Genomic DNA, 14,233 nt, shown 5'->3' with positions numbered 1-14,233 from the left:
CTTCTGGAAAGGCAGACATGTGGGATGTTGAAATGGCAGAGTGGGAGATGTGGTAACTGTGTTGGTAGCCTAGAGGTGGTCAGGGTAGGAATAAGAGATGATGCAAAATGTGGCAGGGGTATCCCCAGAGCATTTGCAGCCACATGAATAAATTAGAGAGATGTGTTCTGGTATAATTTTCCCAGCTGCTGTCCTTCCTGTGCCACTGATGATCCAACACTCAAGCTGCTCACCCAGCAAGCTGCACGTTTGGTGTTTTCATTGCCAGCAAGGTGAATTCTTTGTCCCTCTGCCTCACTTGGTTTTACGTAGCTGCAGCCTGTGATGGGGAAGTCAAGTCACCAGAAGTAAAAGGCTGTGTGGAAAATGTGGTTTTCTCCTCCAAAATCCATTTAAAGAAAATGCTTTGGGAAACATTTTGTAGAAAACAAGATAACTTATATTTCTAAGTTGTTTTTTTTTTTTTTCAGATGAAAATTAATTTTCAGTGTAAATTATCATAAGCCAGAATTTTCCTTTTGGATATGTCTTCCAGCTGAAAATGCTGTGGAAAACATGTATATTTTTATACTTGAACGTCCCTTTGAAAGCAGCAGAAACTGAGGGTTTGTGCAGAGATGAGTTGGAGCCTTTGGGGGCCAAGGAAAGCTCAAAAGGGTCCTCAAGGTACCCAGAATCACATTGTGTGTAATACAGTGATTTTGGAAGGAGTTCGACTTGGAAATATACCTGGCTTTTTCCCTAGAAATATTTTAATTTGTTTATGTCTTAGGGCTGTAATTTTTTAATCTCTGAATGTGGATTGATGGTGACTATGGTAGGATAATACATCTATCTTGTCTGCTTGCTTATCAGGGAAATGTGTTCATCCTGTGAATCATTTGAACATCAAATTACAGTGTTCATTAAAGTCTTTCATGAATAAGGAAATGCATTGTTCCTGCATTCTGGACTGGGGCTGATTTCTCCCAAGGGGCTTCTGCCCTTGCTGAGTGTGGCCCTGTCACCAAAACTCTGGTGGTCGCTCTGGCTCAGTGCCCAGCTTGGTCCCTGTCCCCATGGCAAGCCTGCCTTGTCCCCACCTTGCTGGCCCTGCCATCCCCTCACTCTGCTGAGCAGGGCTGGCTGGGAGAAGGCACTTGGCATCTCCCACCTTGGCCTCCCATAGACAAAAAAAGAAGGCAAATGCCAAAGGAGGAGGAAAATAAAAGCCAGGCAAGACATCACCATCCTGCAGCATCCATGGCAGTGGCTGAGAGTGCCTGGTAAAAGTCCTGCCTCTAGGTGCTACAGGCAGCAGCTTGGAGCTTTTTGCCAAAGTGGGATCAGGCTTTGCGTGCTCGAGGTGAGGAGCCCTGGGACTTCACACACAGGAAGCTTGTGGCACAGCTGGGAGAAGGAGCCAAGTCTTAAAGATGATAATAGGCCTTAATCACAACAATATGTTTTTCTTTATCAGAATACTACAAAACCCTCCCTCGCATCTTTCATTAACCTTCCCTTTTCAGCACCCTAAATTTTGGAAGGCTGAGCTAGCCCTTGGGGCAACTGAATGGTGCAACGCCTCAGTTTCCCTCTCACACTCTCCCGACATGAGAAAAATACTGAGCAAGGATTTTTCTCTATCACATGTCCTGCTGCTGGCACTGCAAACCAGACCATTCAGAAAGGCTTTGCTCCCTGCCTCATCATTCATGTGACTGCTGACTGAATACAAAATGTAAAGGGTTACCTGCTCCATGCAGATAACATCAACTGGTGCACATTTTTAACCGTCGCTGAAAACAGCAGCCAGTTTCATTGGACCAGTGCTGGAAAAGAGTCACCAAGCCAGGGCTGGCAATATTTTCCTCAGCAGGTGCGTTGGTGGGATGAACTGCAGCGTTTTGCATAGGTGTCCTCCAGCTTGGTAACGATATTCAGCTGCTTGACTGAGGGGAAAAGGGTTCTTAAAATTCTCTGGTTTATGCAGATGGTTGCTTGAGTGTACATTAAAAGTTTTAGCTGTCTGCCTGCTTATTTGAAGGGTCAGTTTGACATTAACAATGAAATGATGTGTGTTTGCACGGGAGGGAGAGAGGGAAGGAAACAGCAAAAAACCACTTTTAAGGTCAGTCATTCATTTGTATTTTACCTGTATCTTTTTAGGGGTACTGAAATGACCAACTTTTGTGCAGATGATTTGAAAAGGGATGTGGACAGAGGTCTAGAAAGACTGTTTTCAAATGGCTGCCAGAGAGAGGGTTTAGTTTCTAGAGCAGAGAGGATGTTTTTACATTAATTTTTTATTCCTAACAGGAACATTTTCTTATGGTCTCCAAATTCTGATAACTTTAACCCGTAAAACAGTTTAACAATTTAACTTGGAAAATGTTTCAGTGACACCTGTCCATCCCCTGTGCATGAGTCCAGGAGGCTGCAAAACCAACAAAATGTTGGAAAGAGGATATAGGCAGGGTGGATGTGCTGATTTTTTCTGCAGGGATTTTGCTTTGGGAGATTACAGAAATATTTGGTGATTTTTGCTTGGAATTTCTCATCTTTCCTTGCATGCTCATCTCTGATGGGTCAGTGCTGTACCAAGCAGGGTGCAAGGTGCCACAGATAAAGGTGTCCAGGTGGCAGGATGCTTGGGGACTGGCTATGCTGGGATATTTTGAACTGGGTTTTTGGGGGTCATTTCCTCATTTTTCCCTCTGAGATGCTGTATTTGGTGAAATGTTACTGCTGCATAATTCCCTGGGGAAATTTGCATTTGCAGTAGGGAGGGCATGGCAGGAAATGAGCAGAGCACTGAGCAGAGGGGGGACAGGGACTGGGTAGGACAGGGCTGAGTCCCTCACAGCTTGTGGGGACTCTTTTGACTCTTTTGGAGGCAATGCTGCCAGTTAGGGTTGGATGGTCCTTCATGTTAAAAGCCTCCATTTTCAGCTGCTAGTAAAAATTAGTGAAACCTCAGCTAGCAAAACACAGACCTTCCCTTCTAATTGCCCTCTTCTTAAAAGCAGGGAGGGGTGAGGATGATTTGAGCCACAATATTCACCAGTATGGGAACCTCCACAGCTGGAGTGACACGCAGGAGTTATTTCTGTGGCAGAGGGGAGGGATGCTGGGGCTGAATGTGCATTCAGGGAAGGTGGGTGTGCTCTGAGGGTCCATGGGACAGGGCAGGTCTCTGCAGCATCGCTGGGGGAGCAGGAGAGGGGGAAGCAGGCAGCTGGTGCAGGCAGGATGGTTTCTCGCCTGCCTATGCCTTGTGAAACAGCTGGCAGTGGTGTGATTGTGTACTCCTCATGTGGCATGTGGGATGGGTCTGTGAATCAGTATTTCACCATAGCTTATCATGCCAGGCCCCTGTTTTGGCGTTGCAGAAGTTGGACAAGGGGTGTGTAAATGAAACAGGAGCTGGTGGGAAAAGAAAGGTTTAATAAGGCTTGGTTGGGTGAATGAAACTGCTGACAAGACAAATACGCACTGGCTGCTGCAGATCTGGAGCCTTTCTGCCTCTGCAGGAACCACAGTGCTGCCGGGCTGCTGCCGAGCTCCTGTTTTCCCACAGGGGTGAGAACAGCTCTGTGTTTCCCAGGCCATGCTACAATAAAGTCAGCATTGTGTCTCCAAGCCATGGGTCCCACATATGGCAGCCACATGACACAAAGCTTTAACCCACAATGAAACTCACTCCTCCAGCCCAAGCACTGTTTAACAGGTTTCTGGAGGTTAAAACTTGGCATCTTGCTGTGTATCTTCATTTATGCTTTAGATGCTCTTTTCCTGCGTGGAACACCTTGCTGCCCAGCCTCTTGTGGCCAGTGTATTTTGGAAGGGAAAAGGATATATTTGATAGATGGGTTGTTTGAAACTTGGTGATGTGACTCATTGCAGGAAAGATCCCACGTCCCTCAGCCCTGGCATTTCCACTCACAGTGATTGACTGGCTCTTCCCATGTATTTTGAAGTGCATTAATGCTAATTAATTATTTGTACACCTTATCACTGGCTCACCTGCTAGGAAACAATACCCACTTGAAGACAGTAATCCCTGGGACTGATGTTATGTCAGGGATTGGCTGCCTCCCAAGAATTATCTCCCAATCTGTGGAAAAAATGTGCTGAGGCCAGTGGGTGCAGCAGCGGAGGCAGCTCCATTAGGGGTGACTGAGGCACTGAGTGGGCCCCTTTCTTTTGTAAGAGCTCAATGTGGAGCTTATTGCTCACTTCCCACCCCACAGCAAGGTCAGGGAAGGGACAGGATCTGTGTTTTTGAGGACATCAGTGGGTACTGGACATAAAACTGATGGGTTGTGCACCATGTGTGGGTGTCAACCAGCTGTGGCTGATTGACCGATGTCCCTGCAAGCACCCTGCTGCAATGGGGACAGGGGAGCCAGAGCATGAACAACTTGTGGCAGAGGCAGGCATATGGAATGGGAACTTCACTGGTGGCTTTGGCCCCCCAAGCAGCAGCTGGGGTAATCACACCCCAGAGCTTGGCATTGGGGAAAACTTGGAGTGTGCAGCAGGGGTTGGAGATGAAGTTGGGGCACTGAGGGGGCTGATGAAGAGGAAATGCTTAGAGGGAAAACAAAGCAGTAGAATTTCAAAGGCAGGAGCCTTCCTCAGTATTTGCATATTCTCACTGACTTGGTGTGGGAACAGGCATTTGTTGTGCAGTGGCTTCTGTGGCAAAGTGGAGTGGGTGCTGTGGGTGTGTAAGTGTCTTCCTGTGGAGGAAATCAATTCACTTGTGTTAGTAAGGCAGAGCCTTGATTTTCCACAAAAAGATTGATCCACCACTCATTGGTGCTGCTGCCTTCTGATCCCTCCCTGTGGTCAAGGGAACACTTAGGATCATGGATCCCCAGACAGCAGCTTGGTTCCAGCTTAGGGCCATAGCCAGCACTCCTGTGCCTGGAGACAGGTGCCTCATCAGCAGCTGTGGCTTAGGAAAGTTTTGGTGGGGAGAAGCTTTGGCACCTCAAGGTCAGTTCCAGCTATAAGGCCATGGAAATGTCATAAGAACCTCCTAAATTACTTGGTTGTGGGATTTGGAGTGCTTTGCTATTTACAACCTCTGCTTTTCAACATTGTAGGCATGGAAATATTCACATGACAGCTTTTAATTACATCCATTATTAACTTCCCCTCAGACCATGTCTTCCTCCATCAAAATCGAGTCCGTTGTGAAGGAGAAGAACCGGATGGGAGAGTGCCCAGTCTGGGAGGAAAGGGAGAATGCACTTGTGTATGTGGACATCAACTCACAGAAAGTTTGCCGCTGGAGCCCCGTCACTAATGAAGTGCAGAGTGTGTCTGTGGGTAAGAGTCCACACTCACTGCTTCATCCTGGGACTCTGTCTGTCCCATCCACCCCTCCTGGTAGGAGTCCTGCAGGTTGGTGGTCTCTCATGGGACCACACTCCCTGTCTTCTCACAATGTGTTGCTGAGCACAGTGTGGCCTAAGCCAGCTGAGTGGAGAGGACCATTCACGTGTTGCTCCTGATAAGCCTAACAGGGAATGCATGTTTCATTTGGGACTTGCAGAGGAAAAGGTACAGTCCTAATGGCTGTGCCCTCCTAGAAGGTGGAAAAATCCATGGAACACAGAGCCAATGAGATGTGCTCACAATCCCAGGGGAGAAGGATCTCAGCATCAGCTCAGCCTTTCCTGGTCAGGGGTGTCCCGGGTCAAGCCCAGATGCCCTCGGTGAGGGCCGAGTGACGGCCCCAGAGCTGCCCTTCATATTCTGCTCCCTCTCCCCCACAGATGCCCGTGTCAGCTCAGTGGCCCTGCGGCAGTGTGGGGGCTATGTCATCACCCTGGGGACCAGGTTTGCCTTCCTGGACTGGGACACCCAGGAGGTCACCACCATCCTCGAGCTCGAGCAGGATAAACCCAACAACAGGTTCAATGATGGGAAAGTGGATCCAAAGGGGAGGTTTTTTGCTGGTAAGTTCCTGGCAGAAATTTCCCCTGGAGCAAAGGGAAACTAATTATAGTGTATTTTATATAAGGCATTTTTATTTATTCCCTGTCTTGTGAATGCTCTGATTGGTTACTGCCCAGTGGAGGAGGACAGGGTACCCTGCATCTTCTGACCTAGATGAGGACAGATGCTGCTGACAGGGGCCATCTGACAGGAAGGCTTCCCTACTTGGTGGAAGGTGTTTTTCAAACAACTACCTTCATGGAAAAGCCAGTGAAGGGTACATGTAGGTGGGACTTTTTCTGGAAATGTAGAGAAGGATGTAGCTTCTAGAGCAGAACATGAGCTGCAGCTTGCACCCATTTTGTGCATCCTCTCTTGGTTAGCCTGTGGAAAACAAGGATACGGGGGGGAGATCCTCAGCCTCCTGAAGGCAAGAAGGAGGTTTAGGTTGTACATTGAGTGAAAGGTCTTCACCCACAGGGTGGTCAGGCACTGGAACAAGCTCCCCAGGGAAGCAGTGATGGCACAAAGCCCGATGGAGTTCAAGAATTGTTTGAACAATGCTCTCAGGCACATGGTGTGCACTTGTATTTTAATGGTCAGAGCCCATTTAAATTATGAAAGTAGCCTACAAAGAGCAACAACAAAACCAGCATATGATTGATGCCTGCCTGCATCTCAACTTCTGCTGTAAGCAAAAACTCAACCCTCTGGGGCGTGTCCTGGCAGTCCGTTGGGTCTTTGATGTCTGTGACTTAAAACTCATGGCAATGCAGGAACATCCTTTCATTGGCCAGGAGCTGCTCTGTGGGAGGCAGCTTCCCTTGATCTGCTCCTTTTGCTCTTCCTCATCAATCTGACAGGACCTATTAGTCCCTTTCACCATAGGATTGCAGAATTGTAGAATCATAGAATGATGTGGGTTGGAAGGGATCCTTAAGACCATGTAGTTCCAACCTCCCTGTTGTGGGCAGAGACACCTTCCACTAGATCAGGTCGCTCAAAGCTCCATCCAACCTGGCCTTGAACACTTCCAAGGCATGGGATACCCACAACTTCTCTTGGCAATCTGTTCCTGTACCTCACTACCCTCACAGGAAAGATTTTCTTCCTAAAAATATTTTCTTTTTAGGAAGAATCACAATCCTGTGATTCTCCCTAGAACCTCTTGGTAACACTTAGAGGAGGTTTTTGATCAAACATGAGGAGCAAGCTTCTAGTTTCTAACCAGTGCTCCCACTTCCATTTTTCCATTTCAGGCACGATGGCTGAAGAGACGGCGCCAGGAGTCCGAGCGAGGCGACAAGGAGCTCTCTATACCCTCTTCCCTGACCACTCAGTAATAAAACAGCTAGACCAGCTGGACATCTCCAATGGTCTGGATTGGTCCCTGGACCACAGGACCTTCTTCCACATCGACAGCCTGTCATACGCTGTCCATGCCTTCAGCTACGATGTGCACACTGGAAAGATTGGTACACATGTTTTAAATTTGGTGATGATTAGTGCCACTGCTCTGTCTGCAGAAGACCTGGGCCTGTGAGATGCAGGGCATGTTCTTTTGACAGATTTCCTATCTTCTGGTTACAGCTTGTCAGCTGGCTGACTGTGATATTCCCCAAATTTACTCAGCAGGCATATTTGGTGAACAAACTTTTGACAGTGTTTCAGCTTTCTTTCATCTGGAGAGATGGCTCATACTTAGTCCTGTTCAAGGAATTGCAGAAAGAAGTCATTTACACTGCAGAATGAGAAAGAGCTTTTAGGATGGTATTTATTCTTGAGTGCCATCTACTGGAATTCCTTTGATTGTACTAGCTCCATAAATACAAGTGGAGAACGTGCATGTATGTATTTCACAGAAAGGTTTTCAGAGGATCAAGCTGCCATTGTGACAGAGTTTTCCCTACAAAATTTTTGAAATTAAGATGTTTTCAAATTTAACTTAAATTCATTCTATGGATAAACATTTTTTATTGTATCTTCAAGGAACTAAATTTAAGTATAAGCAAAATGGATCTAACCTCATTTCAAAACTCTTTGAAATATTTTCATGCTGTATCAAGCTGATATACTCAACAGGAATTTAAATGTCTGAACTGCCTTTGTACTTTAAAGAGGGCAGACTTTGGGTAATCATAGATGAAAATCACACAAAGTAATTGCATTCACTCAGATTTCATTTTGTTAAGAACATCTCTTTCTACAGATTTTAGGATGTAAGATTTCAAAAGAGGATATAATGCAACATTTTCCCCTGCAAATGTAAAAAAGTAACATGTTTGAGTTTCCTAGGCTTGGCTTTATGTCCACAGCTGTCTATTCTTGGGTAGTGAAATGACCAGAAGGTGCTGGGTGGGTCAGAGCAGGTGATCCATGACCCATGGGCCCTGCTCCATGAACCTGACTGCTCACCAACATATCTGCACTGCATCCCTGACCATGAGCTGGTGTCCAGGTTTAATCAAAACTACTTGCTTGGTTTGCCATTAAAAAGTAAATTTTTTGATCTTTTGCTAGGACAGATTGCTTATCACCAATGTTTAAATGCAGGTAATTATTTATGTGACATGACCAATAAAGGTCCGGGAAAAGTTATTGCACTTGCAGTGGCTGTGTTGTGGCAGGCAGCAGGTGGGTTAACAAGAGAGATGGGGGCATTTTGTTCTCTTCTCTTGGTAAAATAACAGGAGCACTAATTTGGTACAATCCCAGACTGAAATGTCTGTGCTGGGGACTTGTCTCTGCCAGGCTGGATTAGGCTTTTAACACATCTGCAGAATGCAGGTGTGATATACATTTTACAGCACGTCTTTCTCACAGAAAATGAACGCAGCTGTTTGCAAGGGCATGGAAGAGGTTAGCCTGGGATCTGATACACAATGGGTAGCAGCCCACATAACATCAGCTCTGTAACTCTCCCTGCAGCCTGCCCCAAGCTTTTGTACCATCTGGAAAAGGAGGAGCAGATGCCTGACGGGATGTGCATAGACGCAGAAGGGAAGCTCTGGGTGGCCTGTATTGATGGCGGCAGAGTCATTCGCATCGACCCGGAGACAGGTAAGGCCTCCACCAGTTTGTGCATGTACATGTGAGGGGAATGGCAGCAGGGGGAATGGTTTGAAGAGGAGATAAGGTGAAAAGAATTGCCCATTTCTGCCCCATGGGTTGCCAAGAGCATGGCTGGCTCAGGCTGTGATCATGTAAAGAATGCAGCTCCCTGTGCTGCCTCCAGTGTCAGGTACCCCTGCCTATCGTTGGCTGATGAAATGCAGCACACTCTTCTTAATAGTACCACTATCAAAAAATCCCCCACAAAATGCTGCATATAACATTTCTCAGTGTTGAAATGTTTAAATGGAAATTGCTTTAAGGAACTACATCCATCCCAAGCCAGGTGTCCCTGCCCTTCCTGACCTCACACACAGTACTGCTTTGTTTTGAGAAAAGGAAATGAAGCCTCGCAGATGCGGGGGAGAGCCTGAAAAATAGTTAGAGATGAGGCAGATGAAATAATTTGGTTTCCCCACAAACTGTCCTTTAGGATGTGGTCTCTCTCTGAAAGGGAGGTGCCTTCTGAGTAATGGCACATCTGTGCCATGTGTACTAATAGTATTCATAATTACATGCTTCCTAAAAAATGAACACTAGAAAACAACTGCACATTTTTCCCAGGAAAAAGAATCCAAACTGTGAGGCTGCCTACTCCAAGGATCACCTCTTGCTGCTTTGGTGGAAAAGACTACTCAGAAATGTATGTGACTTCTGCATATGATGGACTGGACGAGGCCACCTTAGCCAAGGAACCTCATGCAGGAGAGATTTTCAAGGTGAGCAGACTTTATTTCTTTCTTTGTGTACATCAGACCTGCCAAGCCTCGTGTTCTGGGAGTGAGGTGGCCCCGGCTGCCTTTGCTCATCCCATTCATCTCATGAGCTGCTCCAGGTGCATGGCTTGTCCCCCAGCCAGGCCCAGCTGCTTTTGCAGAACTGCTCATGCAATTGGAAGGAAGACTTGGAGAAATTACAAGTTATACTGTTGATATCTGGGTTGGCCAAAGCTGACTGGTCAAGATCTGGAGGCAGTGAGTGGGTATGGATCTGCCATATGGATAGTGTGTTCTGTAATACACTGCAAGGAATTGCTTTTATCTCTTACTATAATTTAATCCCTTTTGCAAATTTCATTCTCTTACTTCTCAGTTTTTAATTGTGCCAGGAAATCGAAATGCTTACAGAACATATTTCTCCTTTAAAAATTAAATGTTTAAATTTACTAGGCAAAATTTTGCGTCTCAGTCTGAAAACTTTTAGGATTTCTTTTTGTCGGTTAAAAAATGTGAGGATTTGAAGGAATTTTGAATGAGTTAGAAATAGGATTTCTGAGTTGTTTTAGATAATGTGATTTATTTTTTTAATCTTCTATATAGGTAGAAAGGGTGAGTTTGGTTCACATCTTCACCACATGGTTTAGAAGGTCATGAGACTTTTAGTTATAAGATCTTCTAAGGATTTATTAATTAATAAAACACTGTTAACAAGGATATTCATGTTTTTGATTCAATCTTTAAATATTTCTTCTTATGGATTCATGTTACAGTGTAAGCTTTCTTAGGTAATCATTTTTTAATATGCAAATCTATAATACTGTATTTTAAAATTCAAAACTTTCCTCTACTTAGTTTAACGTGTCTCTACTTTAAACTATAAATCCACATTCTCACTTCTAGCGCTAAAGTTTGGAAACCTTTTCTCAGGTCTCAAAGCAAATTCTGTGTTTATTTCTAAGCTTTGCCTTACAGGCCTAGAGTTCTGGGAATTCCCTGCATTTCAGATTCCAACAAAAAATGATTGCTACTTTTTAGAAAACATTTTTGTCTGGGGCTCTTGAGTCTGGAACTTGTTTCTCTCTTCATTTTTTTTCACTCCATTAGCAAAAAGGACATCAGGAGAATAAAATGCAATTCTTACTCAGCAATTGCCATCAACCCAGACCAAACTCTTTTATCAGTTTGGCCACAAGATGAAGACATGTTACAGGAGGGATGGAAATCTTTTCTGGGATCTGGGACACTCCTGTTGAAAAGCAGAGCTTAGAGCAGATATCTCATGGCTGAGAACTGATATATTCAAGCACCACAGTTTAGAAGCCCACAGGAGGATTAAATAAGCATCTTTTTGGTTTTGTTCTTGGGTTCTCCAGTTCCACAAGGGAATTGATGTTTTCCAAACTCACATTTGTCTGGCATGGGCAAAGCATGTTAAAAATTACTATGAATTGTTTTGAAGACAAGGACTACATACAAAGGCCACAGATAACATTTCAATTAGCAAAATTATTGAGTAGTGCTTGATAATCTTAGTGATTTTAAGGAGTTTGGAAGAACCCCAAGTCGTGACTCCTTTTGGGCTCCTCTTGAAGCAGGGGACCCTCCACATAGTAGTCTGCTGCTATGGCATTTGCTCTACAATGTTTGAATGTTTTCATTATATTATCTGTTTCCTTTCTTTTATCTTTTTTAAAACAGATAACAGGCCTGGGTGTGAAAGGGATCCCACAGAATTTCTATGCTGCTTGAACCTTGACACTAAACAGCAATGAAGAAACACTTCCATCTAGTAGTAAATCTGACTGGAAGAAGTCAAATGAACTACAGAATTTATTTGTGTGAAGAGTTCTAAGCCCACATTTGTGAGTGTGCTTGTTTGGAGTTGAAGATATTTCTCCTTCTGTGGGCCTGTGGCTTGATGCAATAGGTTAGAGGGGTAAAGTTAATCTGTGTTACACCTTGGTAGCTTTTGTGACTTTCCATAAACCTTTAAATGCTCAAGCGTAGTTTTGCTGAACTTTCTGCCGACCAGCTCTGGATTTTCAAGTCTGTGCAGTTCCCAAAGCAGAATCTGACTCCTCATGTTACAGTGATGCACCAGCAACGATATGGCAGATTTTAATAAACATTTTAAAGAGTGATGTCCTGAACTGGACTGTTCCTCTGCTGCAAGATTCCCCAGGATTTGCTTTTGTTTTTTGTTTTTTTTTTTTTCTCCTTTAATGATCAGACCTATTTGTAGTATCCAGGTTCCATTTTTCCATCCTCATTGGCCTTCTTCCAGGATGTCCTGTCTTTAGGACACCCCTTAGGCTGCTGAAAATAAACTACACAACTATGTTTAAAGAAATGCTTACAGATGTTTTTTCCTCTGCATGCAGATGTTACCTTGAAAGCACTGCCTGATCACACACAGTCAGTGCACACAGAGGCTGGGAGCCACCAGGACAGCCTGGAATACCAAACATGGATGCTTGGTGGAGTTGTGTTGTTATCTTGTTGTTGTATTTCATATTTCTAAAGTCCCATACTGTCACAATCATATTTCTAAAGTCTCATACCTTCTCAGAGATATTTCTTGGGGGCAGTTCTTCACAGCTCTGACTTCTTCTCCCGCTTGTTCCTGCTTCTTAGTCAGGGCTCCTTCCAGGCTCTCCCTGACTGGCCAAGCCCAGCCCCTTTTATCCCAGTTATCTTCATTAGCCACAGCTGCAGCCCAATTAAGGACATCACAGCTGCAGCCCATCAAGAACAACCAGGGCTTATCAGGGCAAGGCCTGTATACAGATATTCAAATATAATACAGATATTTTACTAAGGCTCCTACTACAGAGTTGTCCTTTCAGGGGTGATATTTCCATACACACACACACACACACACACACGCGCGAACAAACTTCCCTTTGCTTTACAGCCTTAATGTACCCACGGCATCACCATCTTGTTCCCCTTTCTTCTGGGGCTCATCCACTCCCATTTCAAGTATTTTTCCCCTTTTTCCCTTTAGATCCTCCCCTCCTTTCTCCTCCAGAAGGCACAACACCAAGGTGTATTTTTACAGGCTGTTTAAATAACGACCGAGCTCTACCCTGGACTCACTGAACCCTGGTGATCCTTTCAGGATTTCAGAATGCTCCAGACCTGCAGACACACAGTGAAATCTAGCCTTAGCATTGAGTTTGCTATCTTTTTGCTGTCTGGAAAGAGACATAGCATTTTAAAATAACACATTTTCAGATCTTTAGATCTTTAATGCTGACACTTTGTAATGTTGCAAAGAAGGCAATAATCCGCATCATTTACCAGACCAGATGTTTCAGTGTCTTCCTCTGAGGTATTTGACCTTTTCACCCCTGCTATTCAAAGCCCTCAGACACTATGAGTAGGGAGAAAGTACTCAGTGCCTCATGAAGATAATCTCCCCCAAAACCACAGAGGAGCAGGGGAACTGTGGTTAGCCATGCAGAAATATTAAACACAGTTTGCATGGGGCTGTACACAGATTGCCTCTAAAATTAGCTGTTTTCTCCAAACCCAGAATCCCTCTCCTAGCCAGGGGTCCCTCACAACAGTTTTGAAAGAACCAAACTGAGTTGATTTTTTTCCTTTAAAAATACCCATATTGCCCAACTCTCTTATGTGGTAGCCTGCTGACAAGTAGGAGATCTGGTGCTGAGATCTGATCAGGCAGGGGATGGGTCAAGCCACATGTCCTAGGAAAACGTTGTACACATTTCAAAGGTGACTGGAGAAGATTAGGTGGTGTCTCTGACCCCTCAGCAGAACTGGGCCACAGTCCAGAAAGAGATCTGAGATCCAGAGGACCAAGAAGGGAGCTTTATTCCCTAAGTACTATTGAATATACCGGGCCACAAACAGGATTTTCCAAAGTGCATTATTTCAGTGCAGTTACCCCTGAAGTCTGCTAAAACCCATGTTAGATGTTTTTCAGACACTTACTTTAGATCATTAGTCAGCACTTTTCTCCTGTGTTGCTTGATCAGATCATTTGTATAACAGGATGAAGAGGCTTAGCCTATCACTCCTACCTTTTACCCTGGAAGGGAGGTGAGTCCCTGGAGCTGCACAGAGACAACTTGATTGAGAAATAAAAGATTCAGCTTATTGTAATGTTTGCTCAACAAATAGGCTGTTTTTCTTCCTAAGTCATAATTCCAGCAGTAATTAAACTGCTGGGGGTTCTTAAGAGCAAAGGTGCTAAATGCCCTTTGGCACCATATCTATGCCAAACTGGTACAAGGAACATGGAATTATGCAAGATTTCCTGTTTACCCCATCTGGAGAGGAATGTGGTGGCAGGGTGTTTGGAGGCAAGTCAAGTGTCCTAACCTTTAATTAAAAAAAATATAGGAAGTGAGTGCAGATACTTCATTTAACAAAAAATACCCAGTTACTTGCAAAATTGCCTACTTACTAGGTCCTTTGCTCTGCCAGAAAAGCAAAGCAGATAA

General features: G+C 44.6%; 1 protein-coding gene across 1 annotated transcript; it reads left to right on the top strand.

Moving 5' to 3' along the window:
- The first annotated feature begins 1,692 nt into the window (after positions 1 to 1,692).
- Positions 1,693 to 12,073, top strand: LOC132069695 (regucalcin-like). Its single transcript, XM_059466071.1, has 7 exons — positions 1,693 to 1,858; positions 5,151 to 5,319; positions 5,769 to 5,951; positions 7,191 to 7,406; positions 8,860 to 8,991; positions 9,607 to 9,761; positions 11,460 to 12,073. The coding sequence occupies exons 2-7, from the start codon at positions 5,154 to 5,156 to the stop codon at positions 11,508 to 11,510; spliced, it is 903 nt and encodes a 300-aa protein (XP_059322054.1). The 5' UTR covers positions 1,693 to 1,858; positions 5,151 to 5,153; the 3' UTR covers positions 11,511 to 12,073.
- The last annotated feature ends 2,160 nt before the right edge of the window (positions 12,074 to 14,233 follow it).

The sequence above is a fragment of the Ammospiza nelsoni genome, chromosome 2, assembly GCF_027579445.1.
Source record: "Ammospiza nelsoni isolate bAmmNel1 chromosome 2, bAmmNel1.pri, whole genome shotgun sequence".
NCBI classification, from domain to species: Eukaryota; Metazoa; Chordata; class Aves; order Passeriformes; family Passerellidae; genus Ammospiza; species Ammospiza nelsoni.
Note: the sequence above shows the minus strand (reverse complement) of the source record. Positions and strands in the feature narration are given on the sequence as shown.